The 13,140-nt window shown below is 41.8% G+C and overlaps 1 protein-coding gene across 1 annotated transcript in view; it reads right to left on the bottom strand.

The window, feature by feature from the left end:
• Positions 1 to 13,140, bottom strand: part of ppfia2 (PTPRF interacting protein alpha 2) — a 411,670-nt gene that overhangs the window by 152,599 nt on the left and 245,931 nt on the right. Inside the window, exons 5-6 of the mRNA XM_078221160.1 lie at positions 5,803 to 5,907; positions 2,670 to 2,891 (exon numbers count right to left, since the gene is read on the bottom strand). Coding sequence (XP_078077286.1) covers positions 2,670 to 2,891; positions 5,803 to 5,907 — 327 coding nt within the window. The remainder of the gene's footprint in view (positions 1 to 2,669; positions 2,892 to 5,802; positions 5,908 to 13,140) is intronic.

Genomic DNA, 13,140 nt, shown 5'->3' with positions numbered 1-13,140 from the left:
TTGGACAAAAAAAGGGTCAAGATGGAGGAGAGAGGTCACAGTCTAAAGTTGTTGAACTCATTCCTGAGTGCTGTAACATGTCTAATTGGAAGAGAGGTGCTGCTCCTCCAGTTTGTGTTGGACTTCATTGGAGCTTTGCAAAAGGCCAAGGATAGACATGTGGGTATGAGAACAAGATGCTGAGTTGAAATGGCAAGCAACAGGAAGGTTGGGATCATGCTTGCAGACTGAGTGAAGGTGTTCCACAAAGCTGCCAACCAGTACGCATTTAGTCTCCCTAATGTAGAGGAGAGTGCTTTGGGAGATAATGGAGGAATGGACCAGAATGTGAAGGAGGGAGCAGTCCCTGTGGAATGCTGACAGGGGACAGTGAGGGGAATATGCGTTTTGTGGTGGCATCATGCTGGAATTGGCAGAAATGGCAGATGTTGATCCTTTGAATGCAAAGGCTGGTGGGATTGAAAATTAGGACAACGGGGGCACTATCATTGTTCTTGTCGGGAGAGGAAGAGGTGAGGGTAGAGGTGTGGGAAATAGGTCAAACCTGGTTGAGGGCCCTGTCAACTACGGGGGTGGGTAATCTTGGTTAAGGATAACGGGATGCATGTCAGAAGTGCTATTTTCAAAGGTGGTATCATTGCAAAAGATTTGACAGAGGCAGAGAAACTGGAAGAATGGGATGGAGTCTTTACAGAAAACGGAGTGTGAGCAGCTGCAGTCGAGGTAGCTTTGGGAGTTGGTGGCCTTGTAATGAATACTGGTGGTCAGTCTATCACTGGAAATGGGGACAGCAAGGTCAAGGAAGGGGAGGGAAGTGTCAGAGGAGGACCTTGTGAAGGTGAGAGAGGGGTAGAAATTGGAAAACAAATCAATAAATCTTTCCAGGTACATAAGAGAGCATGAAGCAGCATTGATACAGTCATTGATGTAATGGCAAAAGAGTTGTGGAAGTGGGCCTGTGGAGGACAGGAACAAGGAATGTTCCACATATCCCACAAAAAGACAGGCATAACTGAATCCCATGCAGGTACTGATAGCCATATCTTTTATTTGCAGGAAGTGAGACAAGTTAAAGGAGAAATCGTTGAGTGACAGAACAAGTTGAGTCAGGCAAAGGAAAATGGTGGTGGACTACTTGTTTAGGCCTTTGTTCAAAGAAGAAGCTGAGAGCCCTCAGATGCTCCAGGTGGGGGATGGAGGTGTAGAGGGATTGGATACTTGTAATGAAGAAGAACTAAGAAGCTTGAAATTGTGGATATGGCATAGGGCATGAGAGAAATCACAAATGTAGGTGGGAAGAGGCTGGCCAAGGGCAAAAGGACCGAGTCAAGATAGGAAGAAATGAGTTCCTTGGAGCAGTTACAGGATGATGCCATGGGTCTACATGGGTGGTCCTCTTTTTGGATATTGGGAAGGAAGCAGAAGCAGGCTGAGCAAGGTTGAGGCACCAGAAGGTTGGAAGCTGTGAAGTGAAGATCTGCCGAGCCAATGAAGTCAGTGATAATCCTGGAAACAATGGCTTGAGATCAGTGATTGAGTCATGGTCTAGGTGGAGGTAGGAGGAAGTATCTGAGAGCAAAAGAGAAAATGCTGAAAAATGTCTGAGAATGTTCGAAGTGTCTGACAGGTTGTGTTCAGTCTCTATGAGGTAGAAGTCAGTATGCCAGACAACGGTATCACCCTTGTCAGCAGATTTGACCACAAGGTCAGGGTTGGACCTGAGAGAATGGAGTGCTGCAAGTTCAGAGGGCAGGTTGAGTGAGTGAGTGGAGCAGAGAATTTGAGGTGGCCAATGTTGTGCTGACAGTTCTCAGTTTGTTAAAGGCAAGTCTTGTTTAACTTGGTGGAGTTTTTTGATTGGGTAACAGAGAAGGTTAAATGGGGTAATGTAGTTATTATGATTTGGACTTCCAAAAGGCTTTTGATAAAGCAATGTACTGAGTACTGACAGAAGAGAGAAATCCATTTGTGAATGAGGTGCGGCTGCTTTGGAGAGGAAAGATTTACTGTGTATGAAACTGTATAAAAAGTTAGGCTCAAAGAAGAGCTAGACATTTATTTCCTCTTTCTTTCTCTTTTGGTGAGTGTCTGAAGAGATATCAGTAAACATTCACCTTTATAGTATCTGGATTACTGTGAATTATTGAACTGAGTGAGCTCCGCTCCACCGACTGTAATCCCAACCCCTGGTAAAATCACACATTGTTTGTTCCAGCCTCAACTGGAGTTGTATGTTCAATTTTAGGCACTGCACTTTAAGAAGGCTACAAAGACTTTAAAAGGGGCACAGAAAAAATTCATAAGAATGATTCCAATGATTAGAGACTTTGGGCAGGATTTTCTGGCTGCACTCACTCCAAGACTGAAAAACCCGCCTGAGGTCAACGGATCTTTGCATGGTCCGTGTCATGCCTACTACGAGTCCCGTGGTGGGTGGGATGGGAAAATTCACTTATGAGAATATGTTGAAGAACCGTAGTTGTTCTCAGAGGAGATAAGGTTTGGTCGTGATGTTCAGTACCATGAGGAGTCCATATAGCGATAAATTTCCCTTTGGCAGAGGGGTCATGAAAAAGCAAACACAGATTTAAGGTGATTAGTTAGAAGAACCAAAGGTGACATGAAGGAAAAAGAGTTCTTTTAATAGCAAATGCTTTTTATTTTCCTACCTCTCTGATATCCCTTTGGTATTTAGTACTCATTTCTTCTGATTTAATCAGATCCTTTCTGGCTGTTTCTAGATCCTGTTCCATTTCAGCTAACTGACCAGACAATGTTGTCAGCCGTTCTTTTACTTGCGTCATCTCATAATTCTGTTTTTCCAGTAATTCCTGTAGTTCCATAACTTGACTAATTTTATCATTAAGGTCGATCGAACCATTAGAAAGAGGCTGTAAAGGAAAAGTAGGTGATTGTCTTAGTCATAGAGTTCAAACAGTGAATGTTGATAAGAATTACACACTGAAATAATTAAAACATTGTTAAGTGGAATAAAATTATGTATGTAACTTTGATTCTCTCTGAAAGATCTTCTGATCTTTTAGCATTAGTGATGTCCATATGTTTCCTGTCATAAGTGCAGCTGTCAGTTGAATGGATGAGCACCCAACACTTGCAACAGAGCTGGGTTTTTTTCTGATCGTTTCTCAGCTAAATCCAGTAGTGGAGTAGAATCCACAAAAGGCTAGTAAGGTCCCAGAAATTTGCTGATCTTACAATAGTAATGCTGTTGTTGTTTCAAGGGTTTCTTGGATAACATGAAGTCCCTGGGGGCGATTCTCCGACTGTGCCATGAGGAGCTCTCGCCAGTCCCAAAAAGTAGCGTGCAGGCCTAAAAATCCATTTCACACCCGGTGCCAAACAGTTTGAGTCTCCTGGCCCTTTCCTAATGGTGTGAACCAGTTCACACCCCGAAAGGGTGCAAGTCTGATTAGCATATTTAAATATGCATTACCAGATCAAATTGAAGGTTTTACTTCCTATTGTACTGAGAAAATTGGGTATGAGCAACTTATTGCAATTTTATTTACTTCCACAAAGCACTGAAAATACTCTGCATAGGAGCTCTGCACAGGAAATGAAGTGATTCATTTTCTTCATTGAAAGGACCCATGGCTTCTAATTGACCCATCATTTCTTTTGCAAGCACCAATGACTTGAGACTGCTCAGAGTATTTTTTAACTCTCCTTTTTACTCTGGTTAACTTGATGTGTTTACTTTTGGTTTTAAAGGCCCCGACCATAATGCAGAGCATCCTTCTTTTCAAATATGCCAGATGCTGCCTTGAATCTCACCCTTTTCTGACCAGAAAACCACATCTTTTGAAACGACATAAGAGCTTCCACCCTTTTTCAACTGTGTAGTGAGTCTCCTGCTATGCTGCTACACATTGCAACACGTACATGGACCCTGCAGTTTGGAATCTAGCCAATTTTTTTTTTCTCTGGTAAGAAACACTTTTTTTTCTTTTTTTCCTTTTCTTAGTCTTCTTTCACAGATACTTTAATCTTAAATCCTGTTGCTGATTTTCAACAGCCTTCTAATATTTGAAATGTGAGCACCCACAATGTCTTTTTTCTAACTTGGGATCTTTCTGTCATGTTCTCAATGAAACAAAATGCTAATTCGTCACTAATATCCTAACTATATTAGGGATTGAGGGTTTTATACAATAATAAAAATATGTGGTTTGCACATGTAGATTCAAAATAACAACATTTATTGTACAAGTTGTTGGCTGTACAGCATATGAAATAAAACTAAACAGAAGCCTGTGAAACATCCCAATGACATCGCCATCAAATAATGTAACTGGCTCTTAAAGCAATCATGCAACCACTTGGATATATAACATGTACTCGACACAGCACTGCAATAGGTAAGTCAGGAGATGAGAAGTACAGGTGAATCTGAAGAGGAGGATGACAAAAAGGAAGGGATATCAATCCAGCATTAGCTGCTCATATTGCTGCCTCGGATACCAGGAAGACAAAGAAAAAATCCGTTGTAAATATTGTAATACCGAGAAAGAATTTTAATGCAAAGCAAAATACTGAGGAAATTTTATATTGTCAATGGTAACTAAACCACATTAAACAATAATTTGAAAAACTGGAACATTAATAAAAAATTTCGGTCAGATAAAGGCAGCTTATCACTGAGAAGTTTTGGGTTGCTCTGTGGTTAGCAAAATGGAGTGTTACAATTTTGGCCAATGTTCTTGGCTAATAACCTCTTGGTATCAGAGCCTGTAAGGCCACCGCTAAACCATGCGCCACCAGTACCTGTGCAGGGTTGCCTCCATCAAGAAAGATGTCCGTATGTTGGATAATAACTGGGAAAAGGATTATCAATGGATGAGAAGTGAGAGCACTTCAAGTGGAGTCCCAACTTCCATGTCCCCTTTCACCATTATGCCTTTCATGGGCCGGCCAAATTGCAGTCTGACCATTCTACTGGACAGCAACTTAATATAGATTAGTGAGGCTCTGTAAGGCCAAGGTTAAGCCATCTGTTATCCTAGTTAATGCACCAGATTGAAGCAGTCCATGTCCAAATCCAGCAAGACCTGGACAATATCCAGGCTTGGGCTGATAAGTGACAAGTAACATTCATGCCACAGGTGACAGGCAATGACCACCTCCAAAAGAGAATCTAACCATTGCCCATGACAGTGGTAGTAAAGAACTCCTTCATATTTATACATTAATTGAAAAAGGCAAACAATCACTTAAATTTTCTGATTAAAATATCAAAAATATTGTGGCAAAAACTCAGTAATGCAACAAGTGGGAAATAGTCTTGCAGAGTTGTGCACTTGACAAGGTCATCAGCTCTATGAAATTTCCACTGCAAAGATCTGCAGTTAAGCTCAAAAATAAAAAATCTTCAGCCAGCTAATTTTCTTGCAGGTGTTCTGATTTGATTGTCGTAACTTCTGAAGTGCAGCACTAGCAAACAGCATTTCTTCTGTACTTTTACAAAAGTAGAGTGGGAGTAGTTCTGAGGAAGTCTCCAAGTGCTACATCAAGGGTTGAGGGGTTGAAGGATTCACAGATATTTGAGATAAATGTTGTCAGTAATTAATTATAGAAAATAGGGAATATGAATCAGCAAGATGGAATGGTAATTACTGTCAGATAGAAGCAGATACATTAAAGTTTCTAATAAGATAATAAAGAAAATAAATTGGATGCAAATAATTTGGAATTTAAGACTTTTAGAAGCAACCAAATGTCTGTAATCAAACTAATGCCGCACTTGACCAAATAAAGAATAATTGAGATGTTTCATTTACTTGCCTTTCCATGAATTCTCTGACCTTGCTCTGCTCCCTCAGGAAATTCCGATTCTGTTGATTCTTCATTTTCCTGGGCATGTAGCTTTTGCTCTTGCTGTATTGCTATCTATAAAAAATTAAACAAACCTGGTGTCACAAAAAATGAAAATTGACAAATATTTTATTGGGACATTACAAAATCTGCTCAAGATATCTTTAAACTAAAATTTTCTACTAAACTGATAAATCAAATTAAGTAGATTTTTATGAATCTCGGCTTATGTTTGTTACATAACTTAACTTCTTTTGCCTCCAAAGAAGTAATCTTCAGAAGGATATATAGTCTGCAGACATTTTGAATCATTTGAAGTTGGATGCAAACGTATAAAGGATTGGCTTTATTCCACCAAAGCAGCAGTAGCTGTAACAAGACAGTTGAGCAACAGAAAAAGGGAGAGAGGTTGGGAATGCCCATCACTGGATTCCCATCACTGCAGCCATTTTGAAAATATTGCTTCCCAACAGTGTTGGAAGTGGAGTTGAGATTCCACCAGAATTCCAATTTGCATATAAAATTAAGTCGAACCCCAACAAAATGAGTCACAGCCACAGTGGGATTGTGGCAAGGGATAGAAGTACCATCCTCACACTCCTCCAGATATGAAACTGACATGCAGAAATTGCAGCCTATTATTCATCAGGTTCTGCAATTATTATGAAGAATTATGTTGCAAACTGAAGAAATCATACATTCAAAGAATACAAAAGTTACAGTAAACTGCATAGCATACTCAATTAGCAGGCATCTGAAAGGAAATCCTTTCAAATGTGAACTTTTGAGTTTAAAATAATTTTGGATGTGTACCGATACCAAAAGACATAGAGATTAGTCCTCAAGATGCATATAAATATTTGAGGTGAGCTGGTAGCATCTTGATGGATAGATCACATTAACAAAATAATCTAGGACCTTCTGCCCTGCTGGCAGAGAACCCCCGGTAAGTCCAAGAGAACAAAGCTGAACAATGGGGGTGTGCTGTGGGGATATAGTCGGGTGGTCTTCACAAAGACTTGTATGGGAAAATTTCTCCTCCTTGTTTCAAAGGAAGGTTTTATTTTTTAAAACTTGCCTTTAGCTGTTGGATACAGAGGTGGCTAAAGAATCCTGAGCAGGTCCGATCTGGCATTTACCCCTTCACTGGTAACAGATTTTGTCAGGGGTCCTTGAACATGCATTAGCTCATAACTAATATATTCAAAGGACCAAATGCTAATTTTAAGCAGTCATTCAGGTTGTCTGAAAATGGGGCCAAACAATTTAGCAGTGGGAACCAATGCTTCCACAGATTATGTACATTACTAAATTGCTAAAGCCTAAAGTACATTACTAAAGCCTTACACTAGATTTAGTAAAAAATGCACAACACATACCAATTTCTATCACAACATTTTGTTCCCTTTTTGCACTGATTTTCAATACAAAGCAATCATAGGTCAGATAATGCTTGGATAAGATACACAGTATAGCCCCTTTAACGTACACCAAAAATGGATCTTGCATACAACCAAAGAACAGCACCAACTCTTAAACCAATACACTTTTTCCACTTCCTGAATCTTCCAACAGCTAAGAAAGCCTGTCAAGTTTGTGCCAGCTTTCTTCAATTTTGAATTGTGGTCTTTTGACAAAGCTTAGAACCCCCATAAGAAAAGTTTCATTGAGGGCGATCTTACCAAAAAAATTCTAAGTCCATGGCGGGCATGAAAACGGGAGAATTTCTGATCTGTTTTTTGGGCGAATTCAAATCTGCATTTAGTCGAAAAAAATCCTCAAATAGTTTCTCGCCTGTAGGTGGAGGGGAGCAGGGCTTAAATCCCGAACGCTAGCTGAGAGCAAGAGAGTGCACAATTGCGCATGTGCAGGCCCCGAGCAGCAGAGACCTGTCACTTAACCTCTGCTGCTCTCAGCCAGCCTCACACAAAGCACCCCCCAGTTAATGCGGGGGCCCACGGCCTACTGCGATCCCGCCACCCACCCGAACAATAAACCTTGCAACCCCGCCCAGAACGGTCCCTCACCTCTCCCCAAACTGTGCAAATCAGAGGCCCAACTCCCCCCCTCCACTGCAATCGCCAGTCTGATCCACTCACAATCCCCCCCACCAATCTCTGATGCAGAGTGCGCAGCGCCCCTCCCCCCCACTGACCAGCACCCCCCCCCGCAATCTGGCCCAGCCCGCCAATAGGCCCTGACCCCTGGCACTGCCAGGGTGCTTGGTGGGCGCTCCCAGGGTGCCAGGCTGGCATTGCCCAAGGGGCAACCACCCCTTTCCCCCAACCTTTCCGGGGGGGCCTCAATGGCCTTTGGTTCTACCGGCAAGGCCATCATGACTTGTCCCTGTTGCTGGGAATCAGCTGTGATTCTCGCCGGAGAGAATATTTTCCGGTGAGACCACAGAGGCAAGTGAGGCTGGAAGATAACGTCTCAGGCTCATTAATTCACTTCAAAACATATTTAAAGATTATTTAAATCAATTATTCAGCCTCAAACCGGAAATGGTGCAAGGCTGCTCATGCCAGATATCTGATGCTGGTAAGATCGCAAGAGGCGAGAAATTGGGATGATTCCTTACTGGCTCTCCCCACCCATTGGCCGGCAGGGTGCAATGGTAAGATCGCCACCATTGGCTCATGGTTAAGTAAAACTGCATTTGGTTTTACAATTGCTTTTAGGCAATTCATTACCATCTTTTCCATTCCTATGTCTTGTGGTGTTGCATTCAGAATTTCGAAAGATAGGTATTCTTAAGGAATCTGCATGTCTCTTGTTTGTGAGAGTCTTGTCTGCCTCACTGAGCATGAGGATATGTCTTATTGATTCTATTGTCGCTAACAGTCTTCAGGGCATTATATCTGCTATGTAATGTGCAAAGTGGCTCCATGACATTTTGTTTGGAGAAGAGTACCAGATTCACTACTCTTTCTGACTCTTCTCGGAAGGAGTTTGTGGATGCGAAACCCAAATAAAAATGGACCACACCAGAGGTAAAGGAAGGTTTCCAATTTGGGTTAATCAAACAAAATGAAGTATTTTGGAGATGCTGAGCTCAAAATTGAAGTGCCTCCATAAAATGGATGTGTGCATTGCAATGCATGATTAAGCCATGCCACTTCAAAGTAAAACAGTCAATACATAACCTTTGGGCTTCCTGCTCACTTAAATGATATTAGCATGCAGCCCAGTGTTGAATCCATTAATGAGTGGCTGCATGCCTCGGCAGGAAGCCCAACTTTGTGCAAGACAAGGACCACCAAAACCTTGTCTGTACTTCTTAAAGCCAGGCAGCACTTCTCAATGGTAAGGTACATTCTGGTTGAAAAATGGGCTGCAAGTGACAAAAGCAGAGATTAGGAACTGGAAGAACCTTGAAAAATAGAGCAACAGACCAGTGAGCATGGTCCATGGTTCTTCAGTGCAGCACTCGACACCTTGATACAGAAGGTGCACAGAGTAGAAGGGTCTTCTTTTCTTAGATAGCTGGGTGTCCTCTGGACAGATACTAAGAAGACGATGGGAGCACATAGCCATCATGGTCAGCACCAGCACTTCAGTCCTGAGGACTCAGAGGCAGTCCCACAAGAAATTTAACGGTCTCACACAAGTGGTCAAGGTCAGTGAATGCAATATCATATGCTATTTTCTTACAAATAATCCACTAATTTCACAAACTACTCCATTCAATGCACTCCCTTCACTTACCTGCAACCAATTACTATCAACTATGACTCATATCTCACGTTCATAACTACACCTCATTCTCACACATGGGAATGTGGGGCTTGCAGTACTACTACTTAACAGCTTGCATACACTTCCAGTGATTCAATTGAGAGACATATCACCCAAACAATGCATCACACTCATGGAGACATTTTCCTCTCTTTGGCCGGGCAATGTGGCTCATAATTGGAGACTAACAAAATGGCATGGGGCAGCCATAGTTGCATGCTTTCACCCCATGAAGAAGAGGGTAGTGGCAATTATTACCGTGGCCATGACTGAGACCAGCGATAGGGCAGAAAACATCAAGGATTATGGAATCTACCCACCTAATCCTCTTTCTCAGAACGTACTTCGCTGCCATCCACAATTTGTCATAATTTATATGCTGCAAATGGTGTAATATGCATTTCCTCTGTCCCCACTTTCCTCACTCTAACCCTATCCTTGTACTTTTATGCTTTCAGATATTCAAGAACTATAGCCTGGTCAAGTTATAGCCCGGTCAAGCAGAAGGCCGATGTCCTAAAGGAACAAGGCACGAATGATGGAGGATTACCATCACTTGATCTCACACTGACAGCCATGAGCTCAAATATCGACATTCCATAAACCTTAGTGAGTAACAATTGTGGGAACCGTATGTGGTTTAGTAATTGGCCATTAGTGGGCTCCAGCTAAGCCAGGAAGTAAGAATACTCTGTGTGCCAGCTTTATGGAGGGCAAGGTTGCACATGTTATTCTGTAGAAGATTCAGATGAAGATTGTGATGGAGTGGCATCTAGGAAAAGACTGATGGGCGTGCACACAGTAATGCTGGGTGTATGGTCAAGCTTGCCAGAACGCTTGCTGTTGCTTTCAATGAGCAAGAAATTTATGGTTCCAACTTGGCGCTGGAGCTTCATGCAAATCGTGGAGTCCAACTTTTCTAGCATGAAAGTGGTGGCTAACACTATGATGCAGCATCTAATGGTCAATGTCTTGGCTTCCAGTGCAGTGCAAGCAGAAGCCACCTAACTAATATCTGAGCCCTGTGGTGGAATCTCAGGCTGAGGTAATGAAATCTCAGCTTGTTGCCATTTAGGCTCAGGCTGTTGCCTTCATGGCTGCAGATATCAGTGCTGAAAGTGGCACTGTCTCACAGCTGCTCAGCAATCTATGTATTGTAGCAGTGAAAACAGAAAATGCTGGAAAAACTCATCAGGTCTAGCAGCATCCAAAGTGAGAGAAAGATTTAACATTTCAGATCAAGAACATTTTTTCATGGATTTCAACTAAAATTCTGTCCTTCATGTTTCACATGTTTCATTACAGGTATCGCCGAGACATTCAACATTCCTGAACTACTGTTCTCGTCACATCCCGAGGCCTACATTTGGTGTGTACTATAGCAGATTCCTTGGATCATTGAGGCACAGGCCTGGAGATGTGGCAGTGATTCCATACAGCACAGACCTGCTGTCCTCTCTCAGGATAATTGCCTTTATCTTCCCACAACTACCACTCCATCAGTCCCCTTGTTTTTTCCACAAAAGCAAAATGCTGCAGATACTAAAAATATGAAATGAAAGTATAAAATACTGAAAATGCTTGCAGGTCTGCCAGCATCTGTAGAGAAAAACTGTTTAAACTTGTCACATTGATGATTTTTCATCATATCTTTGCCTGTCAGCTAGCTGGCCACTCATGCTGCAGTGGTGCAGTTGAAAATTGGGTCTCGCCGGCCAAGAACTGTTTGAGAGCTCCTACAAGGACGCCTGCAGCGTTTCTTACTTCAAGTCAACAGCCTTCCACCAGGCAGGAGGTAACAATGTATATGAGCATGAAACCAAGAAAAGAAAGTGCTCCCATGTCAGATATTAAGGAAATGCACATGGATGATTAGTTCAGTTTTGTATGAAGATTTTGTTGCATAAAGCTTGTTTTGTAGTGGCTTCAATATCAGAATTGTGGCCATGAGGATTCTGTGATGTTCTGTAACAGATAAAATGGTGTGGAACTGTTATATAATAGAATTGTATTCTCAGAACCTGAGATGAATAAGGTGCTCTCATGGATAACCCAGCTGGAACATGGATGTATTATTGGCTCCCCCCTTTCTTATTCTCTGGCTCCTCCTCAGGTAGTCCCGAATCCCTTGTCATAAAGGATTCCTCATCATGGCCAGGTTGTGGATACTGCAGACCTCCACGAATGAGAGCCACTTGCTCTGGACAAAGCAGCTGAGGCAGCAGATTTGTTTCAGCACCTCAAAAGTCTGATTGATGATGTTTCTTATGGAAAATCTTTGCCTGTCACTCAGCCGGCATTGAATGCAACCACTTGTGCTGGGCTGGTGCAGAATGAAGCCAGGTCTTCGAGGCTTGGAGCTGCTTAAGGGCGTCCTGCAAAGCCATCTACATGGATTGCATAATAGAGCAAAGAACAAAGAAAGGTACAGCACAGGAACAGGCCTTTCGGCCCTCCAAGCCCATGCCGATCATGATGCCCTAACTAAACTAAGAAAAACTTTCTGCCCTTACTCAGTCCCTCCTTATTTATGTACCTGTTCAGACGTCTCTTAAATGTTGCTAATGTCCCTGCTTCCACCACCTCCTCTGACAGCGCATTCCAGGCACCCACCACTCTGTGTGTGAAAAACCTCCCCCACACATTTCGCTTAAACTTTCTCCCTCTCACCTTGAACCTGTGCTCCCTTGTAATTGACATTTCCACCCTATGAAAATGGATGATTGAGTGAAAATCATTGATGAAGCATCTTAAGGTAGTTGGGCCTAGGACATTGTCCTGAGGAAGTCTTGTAATGACATTAGAACTTTCAGATGATTGGCTTCCAACAATAATATTCATTTTCCTTTGTGCCACATCTGACTCCACCTACCGTAGAGTTTGTATCTGGCCCTTTTGACTTCCGTTTTACTCAATACTACTTTGATAAGGACAGTCACTGTCACTACATTTCTGGAACTTGGGTCTCGTGTCAATGTTTGGACCAAGGCTGCAAATGCAATGAGTGATCCTGATGAAATCCAAACTAAGCATCAGTGAGCAAGTTATTGGTAAGCAAATGGTGAATTTATAGTAGGACAGGTTCTGTGGAAATGTTGGGTCAGGATATAAATAGAAGTATTAGCTGTAAAATTATTCCACATGAAAAAAAGATGGAAGTAGCGCTGAAGAAACAAATACAGCTAAACAAGAATGAAGAAAAATAAATTAGTGCTTAGCTTTATTGAAACTCAAATTAAAATTATTTAAAGTATTTTTATTAAAGTTTAGGCCTCATGTTATAATAATACTACTTCTGGCAAGCAAATAGCTTTTTTTCTGAAATGCTTGTGTTTTATTTTAACATCTGTTATCAACAGCAACTTACAATTCTTAAGCGACTTAATAACTCCATATCCCTAAATGAAACTGCTGAACAACTTTAAATGCAAACAATCAACGCCAATATAATTGATTATTTTCCCAAAAGGTCTAAAGAAGGTTGAACAATTTTAATGCAAACGAGAGCAATCAACTAGTAAATGTTCCTGTGGCAGAAATGGTAGCAGAGACCACGTTAGTCTATTCCAG

This window comes from Mustelus asterias, chromosome 9 (assembly GCF_964213995.1).
Source record: "Mustelus asterias chromosome 9, sMusAst1.hap1.1, whole genome shotgun sequence".
In the NCBI taxonomy this organism is placed as follows: domain Eukaryota; kingdom Metazoa; phylum Chordata; class Chondrichthyes; order Carcharhiniformes; family Triakidae; genus Mustelus; species Mustelus asterias.
Note: the sequence above shows the minus strand (reverse complement) of the source record. Positions and strands in the feature narration are given on the sequence as shown.